At 41.6% G+C, this 17,244-nt stretch overlaps 1 protein-coding gene across 1 annotated transcript in view; it reads right to left on the bottom strand.

Annotated features, from left to right (window-relative positions):
- Positions 1-38: 38 nt before the first annotated feature.
- Positions 39-17,244, bottom strand: part of plxdc2 (plexin domain containing 2) — an 83,739-nt gene continuing 66,533 nt past the window's right edge. The window contains exons 8-15 of the mRNA XM_022767230.1: positions 16,872-16,967; positions 16,590-16,671; positions 11,164-11,224; positions 10,749-10,902; positions 5,799-5,837; positions 4,351-4,359; positions 1,713-1,870; positions 39-158 (exon numbers count right to left, since the gene is read on the bottom strand). Coding sequence (XP_022622951.1) covers positions 39-158; positions 1,713-1,870; positions 4,351-4,359; positions 5,799-5,837; positions 10,749-10,902; positions 11,164-11,224; positions 16,590-16,671; positions 16,872-16,967 — 719 coding nt within the window. The remainder of the gene's footprint in view (positions 159-1,712; positions 1,871-4,350; positions 4,360-5,798; positions 5,838-10,748; positions 10,903-11,163; positions 11,225-16,589; positions 16,672-16,871; positions 16,968-17,244) is intronic.

Here is a 17,244-nt window from a genome sequence, read left to right as displayed (position 1 = left end):
GGTGTGGGGGTGGGGAGGGGGTGGGGTCGCAGGGACGCTCAGCACTGCTCGGACTCGATGAAGCCCTCCTTCTCCTGGCCCACCGGCTCCACCTCCGCGTAAGCTGGGTGACCTGACCCCCGGCGGAACTTCATGGCTGGCCACCTGCTCGGGCGTCTCTGCAGAGGGTGGGTGGGAGAGGACATGTGTGGGGACAGAGTTTAGGATAAAGGTCAGAGGTCACCGTGTCATCAAGGTTAAAGGAGAGGGCTGAGGGTCATCTCTGTTTGCCTTAATTAACTACTGAGCCAAAACTCTGCTGAGATAAAGTGTGTTCAGCAGGACAAGTCTGGTGATATTCTGACATATGTGAGATGTGAGCTGTGTAATCAAAGAGTGGTTATCCCTGCCCATGATGACTTGAGGCCCTAAGAGGTAAAACTACACTGTGTTTAATTTAAAAAAAAAAAAGGGGGTGGGGGGATAAAGTCATTGTAAAGTCTGAAAAATAAGTTTAATTTTGTGAAGCAGAATTTATTTAATAAGGAAATCATCTTGTGACATTATTTTCATTTTGCGACCCTTTTGGGTCGGGAACCTGCTGCATAAAGCACCGAATTAGCTTTAATCCACAGTTTAAAATGGTCCCTACAGTGCCCATATGTTGTAGGAATTTATTTAGCTTGTTTTAAAAATGAGCATAAATAATTTCGGCTTGTTTTCAGAGATTTATGTCTCCGTCAGGACTGAGAGTCTGAGAGCCACAGACATAAACTATAAAACTTTACAAGAGTTAGTGATGAACGCTCTGGCTTTTGTCTTTTGTACTGCACGCGAAGACGGAGCTTCACTTTAGCGAGCAAAATTCAGATCAGGGAATTTGTGTGACTGATGACGACCCTGCAACGCTGACGACGAGAGCGACTTAAAACATAAGGAGCTGTCGTTTGTTTTTAAAAGATGTTTGAACACAACTCACTGTGCAACACTTTAAACAGCGTCTACTCATCCTCGGGGAATTCACATTAATTCACATTAAGAACGACCATGTGCACCAAGTTTCATCATCCCCCCTCTGAAAATCATGATCCATATTTATGAGTCAGGAGACAACTCTCTGTGCAGATGGTCTGTTTTTTATAAGACACTTTGGAGCAGACATCTTTTCAAACTATTCCACTGGAATGTCTGAAGGTCTGAGAAAAATCTGCCATCTCACAAATAAACTGAGTTTGTACACATTCCTAACTTAATAACCATATTCTGGCAAATGAGAACTGTCTGCATTTTTAAGAAATGAGCCTTGTCTTATGAATGTTGGGTGGTCAGACAAAACACTGCATATCTTCTCCCCAGCATCAGCATCACATAGAGGATCGATCTCTGTTTATTGAAGCACAAGCAAACTTTCTATCATCAGCCTATGGATCCATAAATTGTTTAAATCTTGTATAGTTTATACATCATCTTGTTCACGTCACATGATCATCCTCAGCAGATGAAGTTGCCCAGTTGTCACAGAGTTGTACATGTTGTACACACTTTCATTCTGTCTGAGCACTGAGAGGACATCTCATCCGCTTAGGCTGCAATCGAAAATTCATTTTTGACCTTGCAGAGAGCGACAAGGTGATAAGATCAACAATGAGTTTGCAATCTCAAACTCTCCACTACTACTACTACTACTAAAGAGACACAGGTCAAAACTCATGTCAGATCATGTCCCTACGCACCTCGATGAGGAAGAGGCTGGCGGCAGAGGTGGGGTGGTGGTAGATGTAGACGGTGACCAGCACGCCGGCAACCATGATGAGCATCACCAGCAGGATACCGAGGATCAGACCAGTGTGTAGAGGGTGTGTGCCTGGCATCCTGCCCACAGTGCTGTCTGCTGGCGTCACCGAAAAACAAAAACACATGGGAAATCACCTTTTACAGCCTTTTATACACAGATACAGATAGTGTCAGAGTGTTAGAGCACTGCTGGGGTTAGGGGTTTGCTTTGCATGCTTAAAACGCTGGGACTTTTTTTTAAAACTACAGTTTCAGTGTTGACCAAGAGGGGGCACTCATCATTCATCAATACTCTGCTGTCTCACATGTACCAATATTCCTTAAAATGGACATGCTTGTTGTCAAAGTTTTGCTAAATGTCACTACTTTGAAAGAAAAGATATTTGATCTGAAAACGTAAACAATGACATTTCTACTGCAAATCCTGGCACATAACACGCCGTGTATGTTTGAGTGGATTTAACAGGGTGGCTGCGTCTTAGACAAAGTGATTAAGGAGACATTTCCCTTCAGTTTCAAAGGGAAATTCAAGGTTCAGGTTAAAGCGGAGTATCTGTGGCACGATTGTTCTTTCTGTTTAGGTATTCATGAGCAGTTCTCCTCTCGAGTGGGAGGTAATCCCACGCCAAGGTTAGCAGTGTATGGTTGTGATAGACGCAGGCCTATAGATGCTGATACTGAGTCCCATTGTAGCCTCCAGTTATGGCACTGCAGACTGAAGAGGGAGTATATAGCGACTACATAATAAGCCCGTCCTTCAATTGAGCCTTGGAACACTCGTCTTTAAAGCACTTTCTCAGATTCATATTGGAGCCTCAGATTCGACACAGCAGGTGTTTTGTGAGTTCTTTTGAAGATGATAATAGTGTCTTGTAACCTACTGCCAATCTTTGTTTTGATCTAACCCACACACACACACACACACACACACACACAAAACAAGGGAAAACACAGAATAAAAGAAAACGACGAAAACACACAGATTAAGAGTGTCGGCTCGTCCCAGCGCAGACACACCGATCATAGCAGGACAGAACTAATGAAGTGATTATGAAACAAACAGCATGGATTCTACCTTCATAGCTTATCTTATCACAGATTTATAGCAGGTTCAGCGCGGATCTATTCACCGGGCTGCAGATTCTGTGCCCCCCTCTCGGCAACCTCTCCCTAGCCTCCTCCCTGCCTTTAATTAGCAGCTATAGCCACCGCCGAGCTTGTCAGCCAACCAGTCTCTCCCCTGGCTCCCTGCCTCATTGATTTCCAGCACAGAGAATAACCGGGTGGTAATCAAACCTGTCCAGTGTGTGTGGGCAGTCACTGTGAATGTGTGGTGCTGTAAGTCAGCGGAGCCTCAACATGCACTTCCAGAGCAGGAAATCTGAAAAAGCTTCAATACATGGATGATTTGCTGTGCTGAAGCGTCACTTCTACACTAAACAAAATAAATGATTGCCTCCAATGTGCTTAATCCAACTGAGTAGTTTCCATAATGCCATTTTCTTTTAAATAAAGCATTGTCACAACAGCTCTCAGAGTGTAGTTTTAAACATAGCAACTCAGGAGCCCTACTTTTCAGAGAAAAACAACTTGGCAGAGAAAATGACATGATGACATTTTTAGCTATTGTGCGTAATCCTCAACATCACAGACTGAGGAGGGCTTGTTTTTTTTTTTTTTTTTTTTCTCAGAAAGACATTTTTCCTGTGTTTATCTGTCAGTGCTACAGAGTCTTACAGCCATCTCTTGGTCAGCTGGAAGCACAAAGGATGCGACAGGCTGTTAGTCTGCCGTGTTAGTAGGTTAGAAGGGGGCATGAAACTGAGCGGAGATGTAGACACAATGAGAAATCAACAGCCCAGCAGCTAAATAACCAGCAGCAGGCAAGTGGGTCTCTCTAGAGGTCTGGAGGAGCCCGGCCCTCTGAGACTGACGGTTTCATCTGGACTCTTCTGAGTGGTACATTTAATCCAATCAGACAGCAGAGACAAAGGCTTCAAAATATCATTTATACTGGGGCAAAGTGGGCTGCTGACAGTCAGCACATCTAAGAACACGTCTTCAGCAAATTGCCCTGAATTCATTCTCCATTAGCTTTGTCCTTATGACTGCTCAAACCTAAAGAGAGTGGGTAAACACTAATGGACAGCAGAGCTCTTAGACAGCAGTAAAACGCATTAGAGCTATTGGGTGAGGGCGAATGAAACGAGAGGAAATCCAGCCAACCTTTTCTTTTTCAGCTCCACTTTCGTGCCACGGCTGTAACACGGGAGCACAACCGTTCTCTCACTTGGCTAATGGGGTTCCAGGAAACTAACAATACAAACTAAGCGGACCGAAAATTCAGCCTCTTTGTAAATAGCTGCTGAAGAGTGGCGGTGTTGAGTAGACACTCCTGAGGAACTGTCTGACAGGAGAGTTAAACACGCTGAAGAGTGGGACACATCCGGGATCATCCAGAGGTGGACTGGCATAAAAGCAGACACATTTTAAAATCTCTGATCATAATCTGATTTACTTCGACGTGCACAAATACCCAGTAGTTATAAAATGTGATTAAAAGCAATTTGTCATGACTTTGACTTGCTTTGTTTTCTTTTCTCAGTATGATAATCCCAGTGCCTTCCTTGCAACTACGTTTCACGTTGAATGACATTATTGCCGGATCTGAGGTGAAAAATGGTCAGATACATGAATAAAATGCAGAGAGATGTCATCACAGTGTGAGGCACTGCTGCGACAGGGCCCCAGTGATTGGATACATGCAGGGTTTGTGTAATGAAAGTGTGATAGAAGCTGCGGATTTCCAATTCCTCTCAAGCAGGAAATTAAACATTTGAGAGGCTATCTCTGAACACTGATAGAGCTGGAAATCATTTCAGAGTTGGGATGTTTTGCACATATTAGAAACTAAAACATTGTGTTGCTTAGCACAGCTGAAAACACTGCATTTTGGTGGTTAGGCTATACAATCACTGTGAAATTAATGTTGAGGCTCTGACTGTAATTGCTGTAAACTAGCTAAGCCACAGTATAAGTGCAAGAGGAGTATTGTGTTGTGGCCAGGATGAATATTGGAAGTAACTTTTTCACTCATTTACAGATTTGCACCTCCAAAAGTGTTCCAGCCACATCTTGCTAGAAAAGCATTAAATCCATCCAGGCAGCACAAAATATACAGAAAAAACTGTTATAGTGGCCAGTGGCTGTCACTATTCTTAAAAATGGTCTTTGATCCAATTTAAAATTTTAGTGCTCACTTTTAAAGCCCTGCATGCCTGGGCTCCACAGTATATTATAGACCTTGTGCACCTCCCCTCGAACTCTATCCAGGGTTTTCTAGGTGAACCTCGGACTTGTCTCAAGGTGATTGTGCCTTCCAGTCGGCAGCTCCTAAGCTTTGGAATAGCTTCTCATTAAACCTGCGGTCTTAGGAGTCTATGGACTATTTTACAAAGCAGCTAAAAATATAGCTAAGCTGTAATATATACAATTTTATAAATATGTAGTTATTTAGCTGAACATTCAGAAGAGTTTAAAAGGCCACTGTATCTCCTATGTTTTACAGCTACTGTCTTTTCTCCTTCTGTCTTACATATATCCATGTCTCACTGAAGAAAAGTTGCATCTATGGCTCTCCTTTATGTTGCCTTTGTGACTCTATTTAAACATTTTAAAATAAAGCTTAACTTAAAGCAACTTTATTGCAAATTTGGGCACATAGCCTCTACTCTCCCTGCCTTTCCTCACACAGGTCCAGATACTATAATTGATCGCTGCAACCCACAGAGGACAGTTAAGCATCACAGTCGGCTGCTGGATAAAGTTTATCAGCTGATGGAGCCACATGTCCTCTGAAAAGATCAAAAAGCAATCAGGTACCAATACCTTAGTGGTGAAACCAAAAGAGGATGCAGACACACAAACACACGCAGCCATAAAAGCAAGAGGGAGTAAAGGCACAGTTCAGGGGCAGTAATGGAAACAAAAGTTATTTGCCACAGCTGTGAAAGACAGGGACCTACCCTGGTTGTCTCTGAGATGCAGAGCGATCTTTGTGTCATCTGTGTGGAGACAAAGAGAGAAAAAAACATGAGCATCAGACATAATCAATATTTCTCTTTGTAGTTTATTTTTGATGCGCTGACAATATAAACAACCCCCCAAAGGTCCTCAGATGAAATTAGGCTTCTTTCATTAGTGAACCATTTCCTTTCAAGATGAAATTTACTATACTTAAGATCTGATTAAAAATTAATGTTTTGAATATAATGGTTCAGCATGCATAATTCAACACATAAAAGCAGTCTGGGGTTAACTATACATGTGAAATATGGAAATGTAGCGTGACCCACTTCTCCTCCAAGGGTAGCAGGCATTTACACACACCGTAGGATTCACATTATGTAAATTCAGCACATACACCACCAGATATATTTCACTGAATGATTTAATTCAAAAGGATTTTCTGGTGCAGTTTTCAAAAAAGTGAATGCAGCCACAGTTTGGGGTCCGAAAATGAATCATTAAATGAGATATAGTACTGTGAGCGACCGCACAAAATTTAGTCCAAGTCAATACCACACCGGAGTGAGGGTCATGAGTATGGATCAGCATCGCTGCTCAAGGAAAAGAAGCATTTAAATCTGTTTTACCAGTGTGTCTATCTGTATCTGGATTTTGGATATTTGGATTTATACTGGAAGTGAACAGAATCCATCTAGAATGCTTAATATTGAATCGTACTTCTGCCATTTGGACCTTCAAAAACAGAAAATGTATTTATAAATAAAAAGTTATGTAACTGGAGATTATGTAAATAATGGAACCAGGCCCAGATGAATTTAAAGTTGGTCTAAAAGGTTCTGAAGAAAATGTCCAGAATTTTTGTCTAGGATGGAGATGGGACATAGAAGACTTCATGTGTTTCCATGGAAATGAAGTGAAATTAATGACCCTATAACTGAGTAGTATTATTACTAATTTATTTATTTTTTGCATTCTCACATTATGGATAATGTTCAGAGCAAAGTCTAGTAAAGTCTGCCAGTGTAATTCAACACCACCACAAACTACATCTTCCAAACTGGCCATAAAGTTGAATCAACACTTCTCTGAAACAGTTTCACCACAAACTGAACATTATAAAATTCATGAAGATTTATCGCAGGACTGATGTATTAAACTGAATTAGCTTTAGCAAGCTAATAAACTGGCAACTGGGTGTATTTCCTCTGAAGCAGGCAAATGAAGTTCAGTGGAATGGGACATCTAAAGTTTCAGTGTTGGGTCTTCCCCCCCACCCACGCAGATACATTACTCTTTTCCAGTTTGCCTTTTTTTTATTTGAACTTTCCTGTCCAGCTGCAGGTTGCCAACATTAGCGTGAACCACCCGGCCTGCACTCCAACCTGACCTTTGACCCCTGCAGCTGAGGAGACTGGGGAATGTTGGGAAACTGATCCTCTGTACATGTCAGGCAGTCAGAAGAGTTTCTCCGTGTTGACTACGCAACAAATACCTCAGCATGACCGCTTTGACCTCCTTGATACTAACACACACACAGATCAGAGACATTTTATTCCCCTGCTCGTCTGTTTGTCCTCTCACCACGCCCTGGTTTGATCTGGATGACGACTCGTCATGTTTTGCCTCACAGCTGGACAGTTTTCACAGCCCTCCCTGAACTCACTGCATCCATCCATCAACACAGCCGCCCGTCAAGCGCGACCAACTGCACTGGAGTGTCCATTTAAACTCAGCCCCCGCAATGGAGGTGCAATAGAGAAAAAGTTGGCTACTGCCTCAGTTAGTTATAAAAGTAAATGCCTTTTCGTGAAGATGAAATAATGGAAAGCTCAGGCCTGAATGGGAGAAGCTTTATAAAGCTCAACAATAGAGGAAGAATAACATCAACCAGATAGGAGCAGTGTGGAATAACACTGCAGACGCTGCACTCTTGCACTTTTTAAAACTTGAGATTTAATAAGTAAGTACGCAATTTTAAAGGCACTTTTGATAAGAGTATAATTGCAAAGTGTTTCACGGAAAGACTTAAAGCAATAGGGTAAAAAGCAAGAGATTGAAGAGATGGACCGGTCGAGAAAAACAGGGACACACACTGTACAAACTAAAAAAAAAAAAAAAAATCTCATCAAGAAATTGCCAGAGGAAACAAGTTAGTTTTAATATCCTTTAAAAAATGTGCACATACGGCTTTTCAAAAACTTTGAAGGAGCCTGTTCCAAAGTCAAGGGACTACAACCCAAAAGCACCATCCCCTTCAAGTTTCTGTTTTGAATTCAGAACAGCCAAGGTCAAAGTTTTGATCTTAGAAGCCTCGACCGTGGAAGAGTTAAAAGTCCTTTAAGGGGGCTTCAACATGGATTGTTTGCAATGTGTCCTGAGCCAAAACATGAACTGATATACTTTGTTCCAACCATCACAACCACAGACTGAGCTCTCGTTCCATTCCCACACCCCTTTAAGGATTAAGTCTGGTGATATTCTGTGTTCTCTGCTGATCATAGTAACTACTGTCCTTGTATCCCAAGCCTGATATATGTTATTCCTTTTTGCCATAGAGCTCCAAATAAAGAACAACACCAGCGTATCCCTCATATCATAAACAAACAATGAAGGACATTGTAGCCTAACACTTGCACGTATTTATGCATTTTGTTAGTATGTTTTTATTGTATACTGCATGCTTCTTACTTAATTGTAAGCAAGCCAAAGACATTTTTTGATGAGAAGCATAATATCTCTGAGACTGAATATATTAAATCTGTCAGATACACTGATATACACTGAAATATAGCTGCTCTACATAGATGGGGTCTCATGTTCTTACAAGGATGCAGTAAATTCACTCATCCAAGGATAAAAGTGGATGTCTGACATGACTGGTTGCCCGGGACAACACAAACACAACCACAAGACTCAGTGGAAAAGACACAGCATACAGTACAGTGTGTGCTTTTAGTATTGATTATATTAAACAATGTGTAATACGGATGTTGACACAGTGACGTGATGTTACCTGAATCGTCTGTATTATGTTTTGGATACAACAGCATCACATCTGGAGCTGATTGACATTAATTGCCTGTTTCATTAAACAAAGTGCTCAAAAGCCATAAAAAGGGAAATGAGCTGAAAATTGGCACAATAAATTCAGCCAGCTCAATACTTTCACTTCTCTAGAGACAGAAAAAAAAAAAAAAAAAAATAGAAGTAAACAAACTATGGAGGATACCTTGGCATTTTCCTAACATCAGCAAAAGAATGATGTCTGCTGCTTTTCAAAGGGGGTTTGCATGAGACAAGTCTGAGATTATGTTGCAGCGTGGTTTGAGTTAGTCACCTGCTGGGGTGCAGTTAATCATGTGCTCAATACTTGACACTGCAATATCAAAAGAGCATGACTTGTCTGACCTTTGCTGTGTTATACTGTAAGGAAGAGAAACCGAACACTCTCCACATTATTAGGAAGAAGAAGGGGAAGCACATGATGATTGACGTATGAAATATTTTACCTTTAGGTGCATATCTAAGAATATTCAATGTTTCCTTCTCAAGCAAGATTTGTAATCAGATTTGGGGAATCTGTGGGTTTTAATTTCTGGAGTTAGCATTATTTAATATTTTTGTTGTTGTCAGCAAACCAACATGGTATTATGCCTATTGTGTTTTGCAATGTTAACGTTTTATTATAAGTTTGCTGTATTGAATGTCGTCAAGTCTGTCCTGTACTATGAGCTCACCAAGGAAAGCGCCCTACAACATTTGTTGTCATGATAATTAAGCTAACAATATCTCTCAATACAGTCCAAAGCCCAGTGGTTCCTAGTGTAGATGCAAATATTCAAACACACGTCACAAATACAGAGTTTTATGTTTAAAGAAAAATGCTAATACATTCCTAGAAGCTGGACACTGCAGCTTTTCTAAAACATTACTCAAACAGGAGCCATCATTGCCTTGGTTGGAACTATTTTCAGCTGCGGATTAACTCGAATATGTTGCTCAACTGAGTATTTACAGCAACATGACAGTGTAACCTATGTACAAGTGACTCAAAATAAACTACAGTGCCCACGTTTATCATGTACAAGGAACAGTTGTGTATCTTTTAATTTGTGACATGGTGGAAGTGACTTTTTCTATGTCCAGTTTACTCTCCTTTCTCCAAAAAGACACTGTCATGGGACCCGACTTGAAAAGAAACCTCAAATGTAAAATAAGACCTTGAGAGAGAGACAGAGTCAGGTAATCACAATGAGCAGCTTTCAGAAAGCATCGGTATCTGGATCAGATCGAGCCAATTTCACTAAACTCTGAAATGATTGTACTTTCCACTTACTGAGACAAAAGCCAGCACTCTGTCTGATTTGCTATTAAATATTTAGCTCTCAAAAATGAAAATTGGCCTTCTGATCCAACTATTGAATGCAATGCCACATAGTTAACCTAAAAACTGGTCAAGGAGAGCAACAGTACAATGAGAATACTTTTAAAATGTCAACAGATCCATCATCAGAAAAGTACGTCTTCAGGAATATAACTTTTCTGAAAACAAAGATTGATGGCGAGCCAGCACAGCTGAATGACATGATCGCAGGCTTGTGTGGGTGCATCTATTTTGGACTGGAGAGATTTGTCCTAATTCAATCTGTATTGTTTAAAAGTTGGTAGAACCACAGCTGCTGCGCCTTGCTCCGCTGCCTGCCATCTGGAATGAATTTTTTTTATCTTAAGTGGAGAGCAAGACAGACGCATTCTCCAAAAGAGAGAAGTGTCTTGTGCGTGTTGTATAAGAGGAAACGCGTCAATACCAATAAAGAACAGTTCCAGCAAATGCACTTCATTTAACATCCTGCCAGTACAGACCATCCATCACCAGCTGAGAGAAAGCTCTGGGTGCTGTCACAATCTGCACCGTGGCCTTGTTCGAGCTCTGTTTTCTACTTTACCTTCAGTGGGGACACTGGTGGGAGGGTGGGAGGTGGAGGGCATGTCCCTGCCCGCAGTGGCCTCTTTGCTCCTGGATGTTGTTTTGGCGACAACGGTGGTGGTGAAGGGGTAGAGGTACGTAGTGTCAATGATGTCACACATCTTGTCCTTGGTCTGAAAGATGACAAATGTTGTCATGGCTGTGTGCACTGTCTCAAAAGCAAAAACTAATGTGTGAGAGAGGATGTAAGAGTGTTCCTCTATTACACTACAGCAAAAAGCATTCATCATCCAGGAAGCTCCAAACACGCACACACACGCACGCGCACACACACGCACGCACACACACACACACACACACACACACACACACACACACACACACACACACACACAAACGGCTGGTCATCACATGTGTTTATCTTAAACGCTCACTTCATCTGGGCAGCTGTTATCCACCCAATCCTGCCGATGGCGGTCAAAGCCACTGGAACATCTGGGGGCAGATGGGAACAACTGTCAGTCAAAAGCCGAATCTGGAGCTGATGTTTGGTCATGAACTAGAGTCTCGGACAAATAATTCTGACCCCATGAAAAGTTTAAGGGTCACCAAAGTTCATTACAGTTCATCCTTCCAGGGGAACATGGATGTCAAATGGGAAATTTCACAGCAATCCCTCCATCCATATGTTGTTTAGTGATGTCACTCTGTATCACAAATGTCAGTCTCATGGTATCACTGATCCTCTGGGAACATGAATACATGCACCAAATTTTAGAGCTGTCCATGCAATAGTTGTTGCTACAGCTGCAATAAATGATTATTTTAATTGTTGATTCAACTGTCAAGTATATTTTTCTATCAAATATTTAGTCTATAAAGCCAGAGAAAAGGCCCGTCACCATTTCTCAGAGCCCAAGGTGGCATTTCCAACCCTCTTGTTTTGTCTGACCAACAGTCTAAAACCTGAATATATCTCATTTACAACCAGATAGGGAAGAAAAACACAGCACATCCTCACACTGGAAAAGCTGGAACCAGTGAATTTTTTGGCATTTTGCTTGATAATTATTATTATCAAGCAAAATTGCTGCAGGGTAATTTTCTGTCAAACAGTTGTAGCTGTAGTTGTTGAGATATTTCAATCAAACTGGTGAACCAACAATGGGCATTTTCATCCCAATATTCACACCATTAGCACAGCTAACAAAGAATGGTCCCAACTGAAGGGACTGTTAGTCTGTAATATGGGCCAAGCTCTATAAATGTCAGATCACACATTGCCCATGATACAACCGAGAGTATCTTTTTGTTAGACCATCCCTGCCTGGTAAACCTCCAAGTCTCCGCACGCAAAATTTTAAATGCAGGGTTACTTTTCAAAAAGCTTCTTTTTGGCTGAAGGGTTTTATTCAGCAGTGGTCAGCTGAGGGGTGAAACAAAGGGGAAAGAGAGAGACAGAGCAGGAATGACATGCAACAAAAGTCCTTCACTGTAATCAAAACCAGGATGCTGCTATCACAGTATCCGGTATGCATTATAAGCACTAGGTAATTAGGATGACCCTAATACAGGCTTTCTGTTAAAAATTTGAAGTCACAAGCTGAAGCTGTGATTTTCTAAAACTTTAGGAAGTTCCTCCAGAGCCACAGAGCCACATCATACAACTGTTTTCACAAGCTTAGTGGTACTTCTTATGACAAGTAAACTGATCCCGATGTGTAAAAATTTGTCAAGTGCTCCTTTAACAAATGTGAAGTGTAATTTCATCCAAACATCTGCACCTCCCACTCCCCGCCTGCCTCTGAGGAGTGTAAGGAGGGAGCGGCTGTGCACAGTATGAAGATGTAGGATATGTGTGTGGGAAGTTCAGTGGGTCATGGGGCCTTTGGATAAAGGGTGCTGTTGAGTCGACTGTGTATCGTGGCCAGAGACTTCTAATAACCTCAAAAGGCAGACAGTAATCGAGGCGGCAGCTACTAATCCTCCATGCTGTAAACGGATCAAAATTAAAACTAGCCCACTGGTGAACTCACCATTGTTCTGTATGTCTAGGCCCTTTGCCACAAACAGTATCCTGTCTGGAAGGACAAGTTAGTATGCAAAGCAGGAAACCCACTCACACTCTGTTCTGTCGAATAAAGTGAATTTTAAAAGCTTTGGCAGTCTATAAATCATTCCTTGCTGCGGGAGGGAGATGTATAGGATAATGCACACACATAAAAACAAGCTATGACTGACTCACAATGTGCTCTGTGCTGCAAGGACAATATGAGTCCAGAAGAGTCTTAGCCATCTCCAGTAGGCCCCATTTCTCTGGAGAACATATTGTTATGGTAATGACTTTATGTGAAGGAGTCCATTTTCATCTTTCTACCTCTCTAATCATCCCATTCCTTTTATTCCCCCCCCCCCCCCCAAAAAAAAAAAAAAATCCAGCCTCATCTGTTCAATCAGGCGAGACAGATTCCTCTGCTTAATCCTCCACTTTTCCCCGACTGCTCTCCCCCCAAGAGGGAGGTGAGGGAAGCAGAATGAGACGCAATATTACGGATAGGTTCTGGTCTAACCTGTCCCTGTTGGGAGCTTGTGTTTTGTTTTCCTCTCAATGGCATCCATCTCAGCGATTTGCTATAATGCAGTGAGCCACAGTGCTCTTAATTAGAAATGGGTTGAGGGGCTTCATTTGAATATAAATGAACCCATGAGGGAGAATATTTCTCTTCGGGTTTCCCACATGCACAGCAGGATGGATGGAGTGCATTACTGGGTTTCAGTCCCACTTCATGAGACGCCACCAAGACAAACAAGCAGTTCTTTGCATTGTTTGCAGTGGCGAAAAGTAACCTCGTATCCTTAGTATCGTGTTGTACTTAAAGTTATAATCCCCAATTTTTATCTTCATACTATCTATTGATTTTTGTTCTGCACAACTCTCCGTATTAATTCACTGCTGATGCAAAATGATCAACCCTCCTGCTGCAGCTTCGCACTAAAAAGAATTCAGTTGGCGAAATACTGTGTGGCTTTTATTGTGAAGTTGTCATGAAACAAGACAACGGTCATTTCTGCCTCTTTTTTTTTTTGTCAGCATGTAATTTTTTCAAGCGAGTAATGGGATGAGATGGAGCAGCCACCGTGAGCTGTTGGATTTTGAACAGGTGGACGGAGGCTGCACAGCTCCAACTCCTCAGCAAGATAACCAGCTGCTGTGCGCTCAAACTACTCATGTCATGTGTGGCATGAAATCAGATCGCAGTTGTAATTACTTTTGACTGACGGCGGCACCGTAAACAGATGCACCAGTTGCTCTTCTGTTTTTCTGACTAAGCAGCTGCTCAGGTAGCACTTCCTGTTGTAATAAACTGCACCTGCTGCTGCTAAATCAACTAAATCAACCAAATCTCCTTTTCATCACGTCATTTTAGTCTGAAATGGAGTCATGCAAGATTTACTTTCTTATTCTAATAAATCTGGTGTAGTAAGAAATATTGCTACCTGTTTTAAATGTAAACCAACTTGTTTCAAAATGTTTCTGCCTTATACTTTCTTGTTTTAAGATAAAGACTAATTTCTAGAACATTTCTAAAACAAGTCGATTTAAATTAAAAACTGGTTGAAATTTTCGTATTTATCTTCAAAATGTGTTTTTTATGACTCATTTATAGACAGAATAAACTGCCCAGCTACAACAAATATGCTACTTACACATTAAAGCCCCAGTGATAATAATCCTATAAATTATACAACACTATGAAATGGGGCCAAACAGCATAATTTTTACTTCATGTACATTTTGCTGATAATATTTCTGTATTTCTATTTCAATAAGACTTTGAATGCAGAACTTTTAGATGTAACAAAGTATTTTACATAGTTGTATTCCTACATCTCCATAAGTAAAGGATCTGAATACTTCTCCCACCCCTGCTAGTTATGCAGATTTGTGAGCCTGTGATTACGCCATTCCTCAACATAAAGGATGCAATAACAGTTTGCTGGGAGACTAAGACATATCAAAACTCAATATTCAACAGCCATTCATTTGCCATGAGATGCAATGGTGATGCTCACCAGCTGTGTATTTTAGGTAAACAAATCCCTGCTTTTCCTCCTTACACATCAGTGTTAGGCTGAACAGGCACTTATGGCGCACTGTGGGTCCACTTGGATGTCTGTCATGCTTTATTAACCCGACTCAGCGCGGGCTGCACACACACACACACACACACACACACACACACACACACACACATCAGCCACAGCAAAGTGATTCAGTTCAGAACTTAGCATGAGAGAGGCGCTGTGATCTCACCTTCCCACCGCTTCACTGAGAGAAGTTCATTAGGATTGTTCTCTTTAAATGTCAGCGCCTTTCATTAACCTCGGAGCCAACGGGGCCGCCACGGTTTTTAATTAGCGCGTGTTTAAAGCATGTTTGCCTTTTTCAAAGGAAGTGTCTGAAGGATACAAAGGGCAGAGCGACGCTGAACAGTCAGATATTAACACTGTTAGAAAGCTAATTAAAACGCAGCTTAATGAGATCAGTGCTACAGGCGTACAGTATCTCACCACAGCGTCCATGAATCGCTGTGAGGAAAAACACGTCTTCATGTCGCTGCACTGTAAATTAGTTCGTCTCTGTCAAAGGAAGAGGAATTTAAGATGCAGAGCAGAGGGAAAGTCAAACCCAAAACCCTGTGTAAGTCCTAAATAACTAATCTCTACGGACAGAGCAGAAGTGCTGCACATTTCTCCAGTCAACCATGTCACTCACAGAATGACTGATGAGTCCAAAATAAAAGAGTGGCAGATTAATATTTGATGCAAACGGCGTCCAAAATGCAACGACAGCCTACAAAGAGAAGTGATAATGGCTGCCCCGAGTCACACTGAATAAACCCAGACAACAACCTCCCAAGAAACATTTTCAGCAAATTCCGGGGTAGACATTTATCAGCACAGTAAACATCTGTTGGCTTGCAAGTTGAGACTTTCTTAACTTGTATGGATGATAACACAGCTCTGCTATCTCTCCATAATTTTTTCCCCTCTCTGCCTCTTTAGCTCAAACTTTTCTACCCAACGAAACAAAACACAGCACAGTTCACATTTCAGCTTTCAGGAAATTCTAGGGAGGAACACTAACACTTCTTTAGCAGCTCAAATATTTACTTTTGTTTGAAGTGCAGGGAGACAGGAAGGATAAGATAAAAAGGAGACCAGAGGTTGACAGAACAGGTGTGCGTTGAATGAATGTTAGAATAAGCCACTGTAGAGTCTAAATAGTAGAGCTACTACTTTCCCATTCACTGGATAGATTTCTATTATGATGGCAATAGAGGAAAAAAAACCTTTTAGGTTTCCTGATCCCATATAGAAAAATGATTTTTTCATCATCATACTGTATGTATGAGATGTGTGCAGACTGTCTGCAGACCCCAGCAGGATGTTGTTTCAACTGAAAACATCCAAAACTATGACCCGAACCTTCACCTTGACAAAAGCAAGATACTTAAAATTTGAAGTGTTAATCCTGAGTGTTTCTGTTGGAGTGGACACCCTGGAGTAAGACAGTGCCGATCAAGGACACAAGACATCCAGCTCCCTCACGAGGTTAGGTTTTCTTTCTTTTTGTTTTACATATCTGTAAACTACATATCATTCGTTCTTGGAGTGTTTGCCAGACAAAACAAGTCACCTGAAGATGTCATGTTGGGCTCTGGAAAAGTGTCATGGACATTTCATCACTATTTTTTCACTATGCAGATTAGTCAATAATGACAATAATCGTTAGTTAGAGTGTATTGGAAGGAGAGATGTGAAAGGAGCTGAAGGTGAAAGTGTCCAGAGATCAGACCTGCTGAGGCGATGACACCAGCTACAGTTGAAGTTGATCTGTGAGGAGATGCAGGTGCTGCAGCTGGTGAACTGGAGACAGGCTGGAGAGGAGAAAGATCAAAACAGGTCAAATTTCTATCAAACATGTTACGCACTCAATAATGCAATTGACATACAGCCGAGGTCCTGTCTGCTGGAAAGGTCTCATAATGATAGAGAACTGATCGAATAACACTTAGATCCCTATACTGTGGACTGTGTTGTGACTGTGCCAATAGCTATTACAATAAATTCTCCTTACTGGGTAAAGGCATCATTTCCACGGCTGTAGAATTGGTGATCTTTGTCTTCGTCAGCTCCACGCGGTGGTATTCGTAGATTGTCCTCCGCCTCACGTCTATATTTTGGAGAAAGAAGGGGGCAGAGTGAGAGAGCGAACAAACCGTCACAAATCTTCCACCCAGAGATAAAAACTGGGACAAGTGGTCCCTGAAGAAAGCGGAAAGAGAGCGGGAGGCAGAATCAGGTCATGTGGGATGCTACCACAGCACTTTATTTCTCTCCTCTCTTTGTGCCCAAGTGTCAGCATATGACTTGGCAATGGACGGTGGCAATTTCCCCTGGGAGCTGATATCAATCAGCCCCTGTTGAAAGGCAGCCTTCTCAGTCATCTG

The sequence above is a fragment of the Seriola dumerili genome, unplaced genomic scaffold (genome assembly GCF_002260705.1).
Source record: "Seriola dumerili isolate Sdu_G_001 unplaced genomic scaffold, Sdu_1.0 BDQW01001124.1, whole genome shotgun sequence".
NCBI classification, from domain to species: Eukaryota; Metazoa; Chordata; class Actinopteri; order Carangiformes; family Carangidae; genus Seriola; species Seriola dumerili.
Note: the sequence above shows the minus strand (reverse complement) of the source record. Positions and strands in the feature narration are given on the sequence as shown.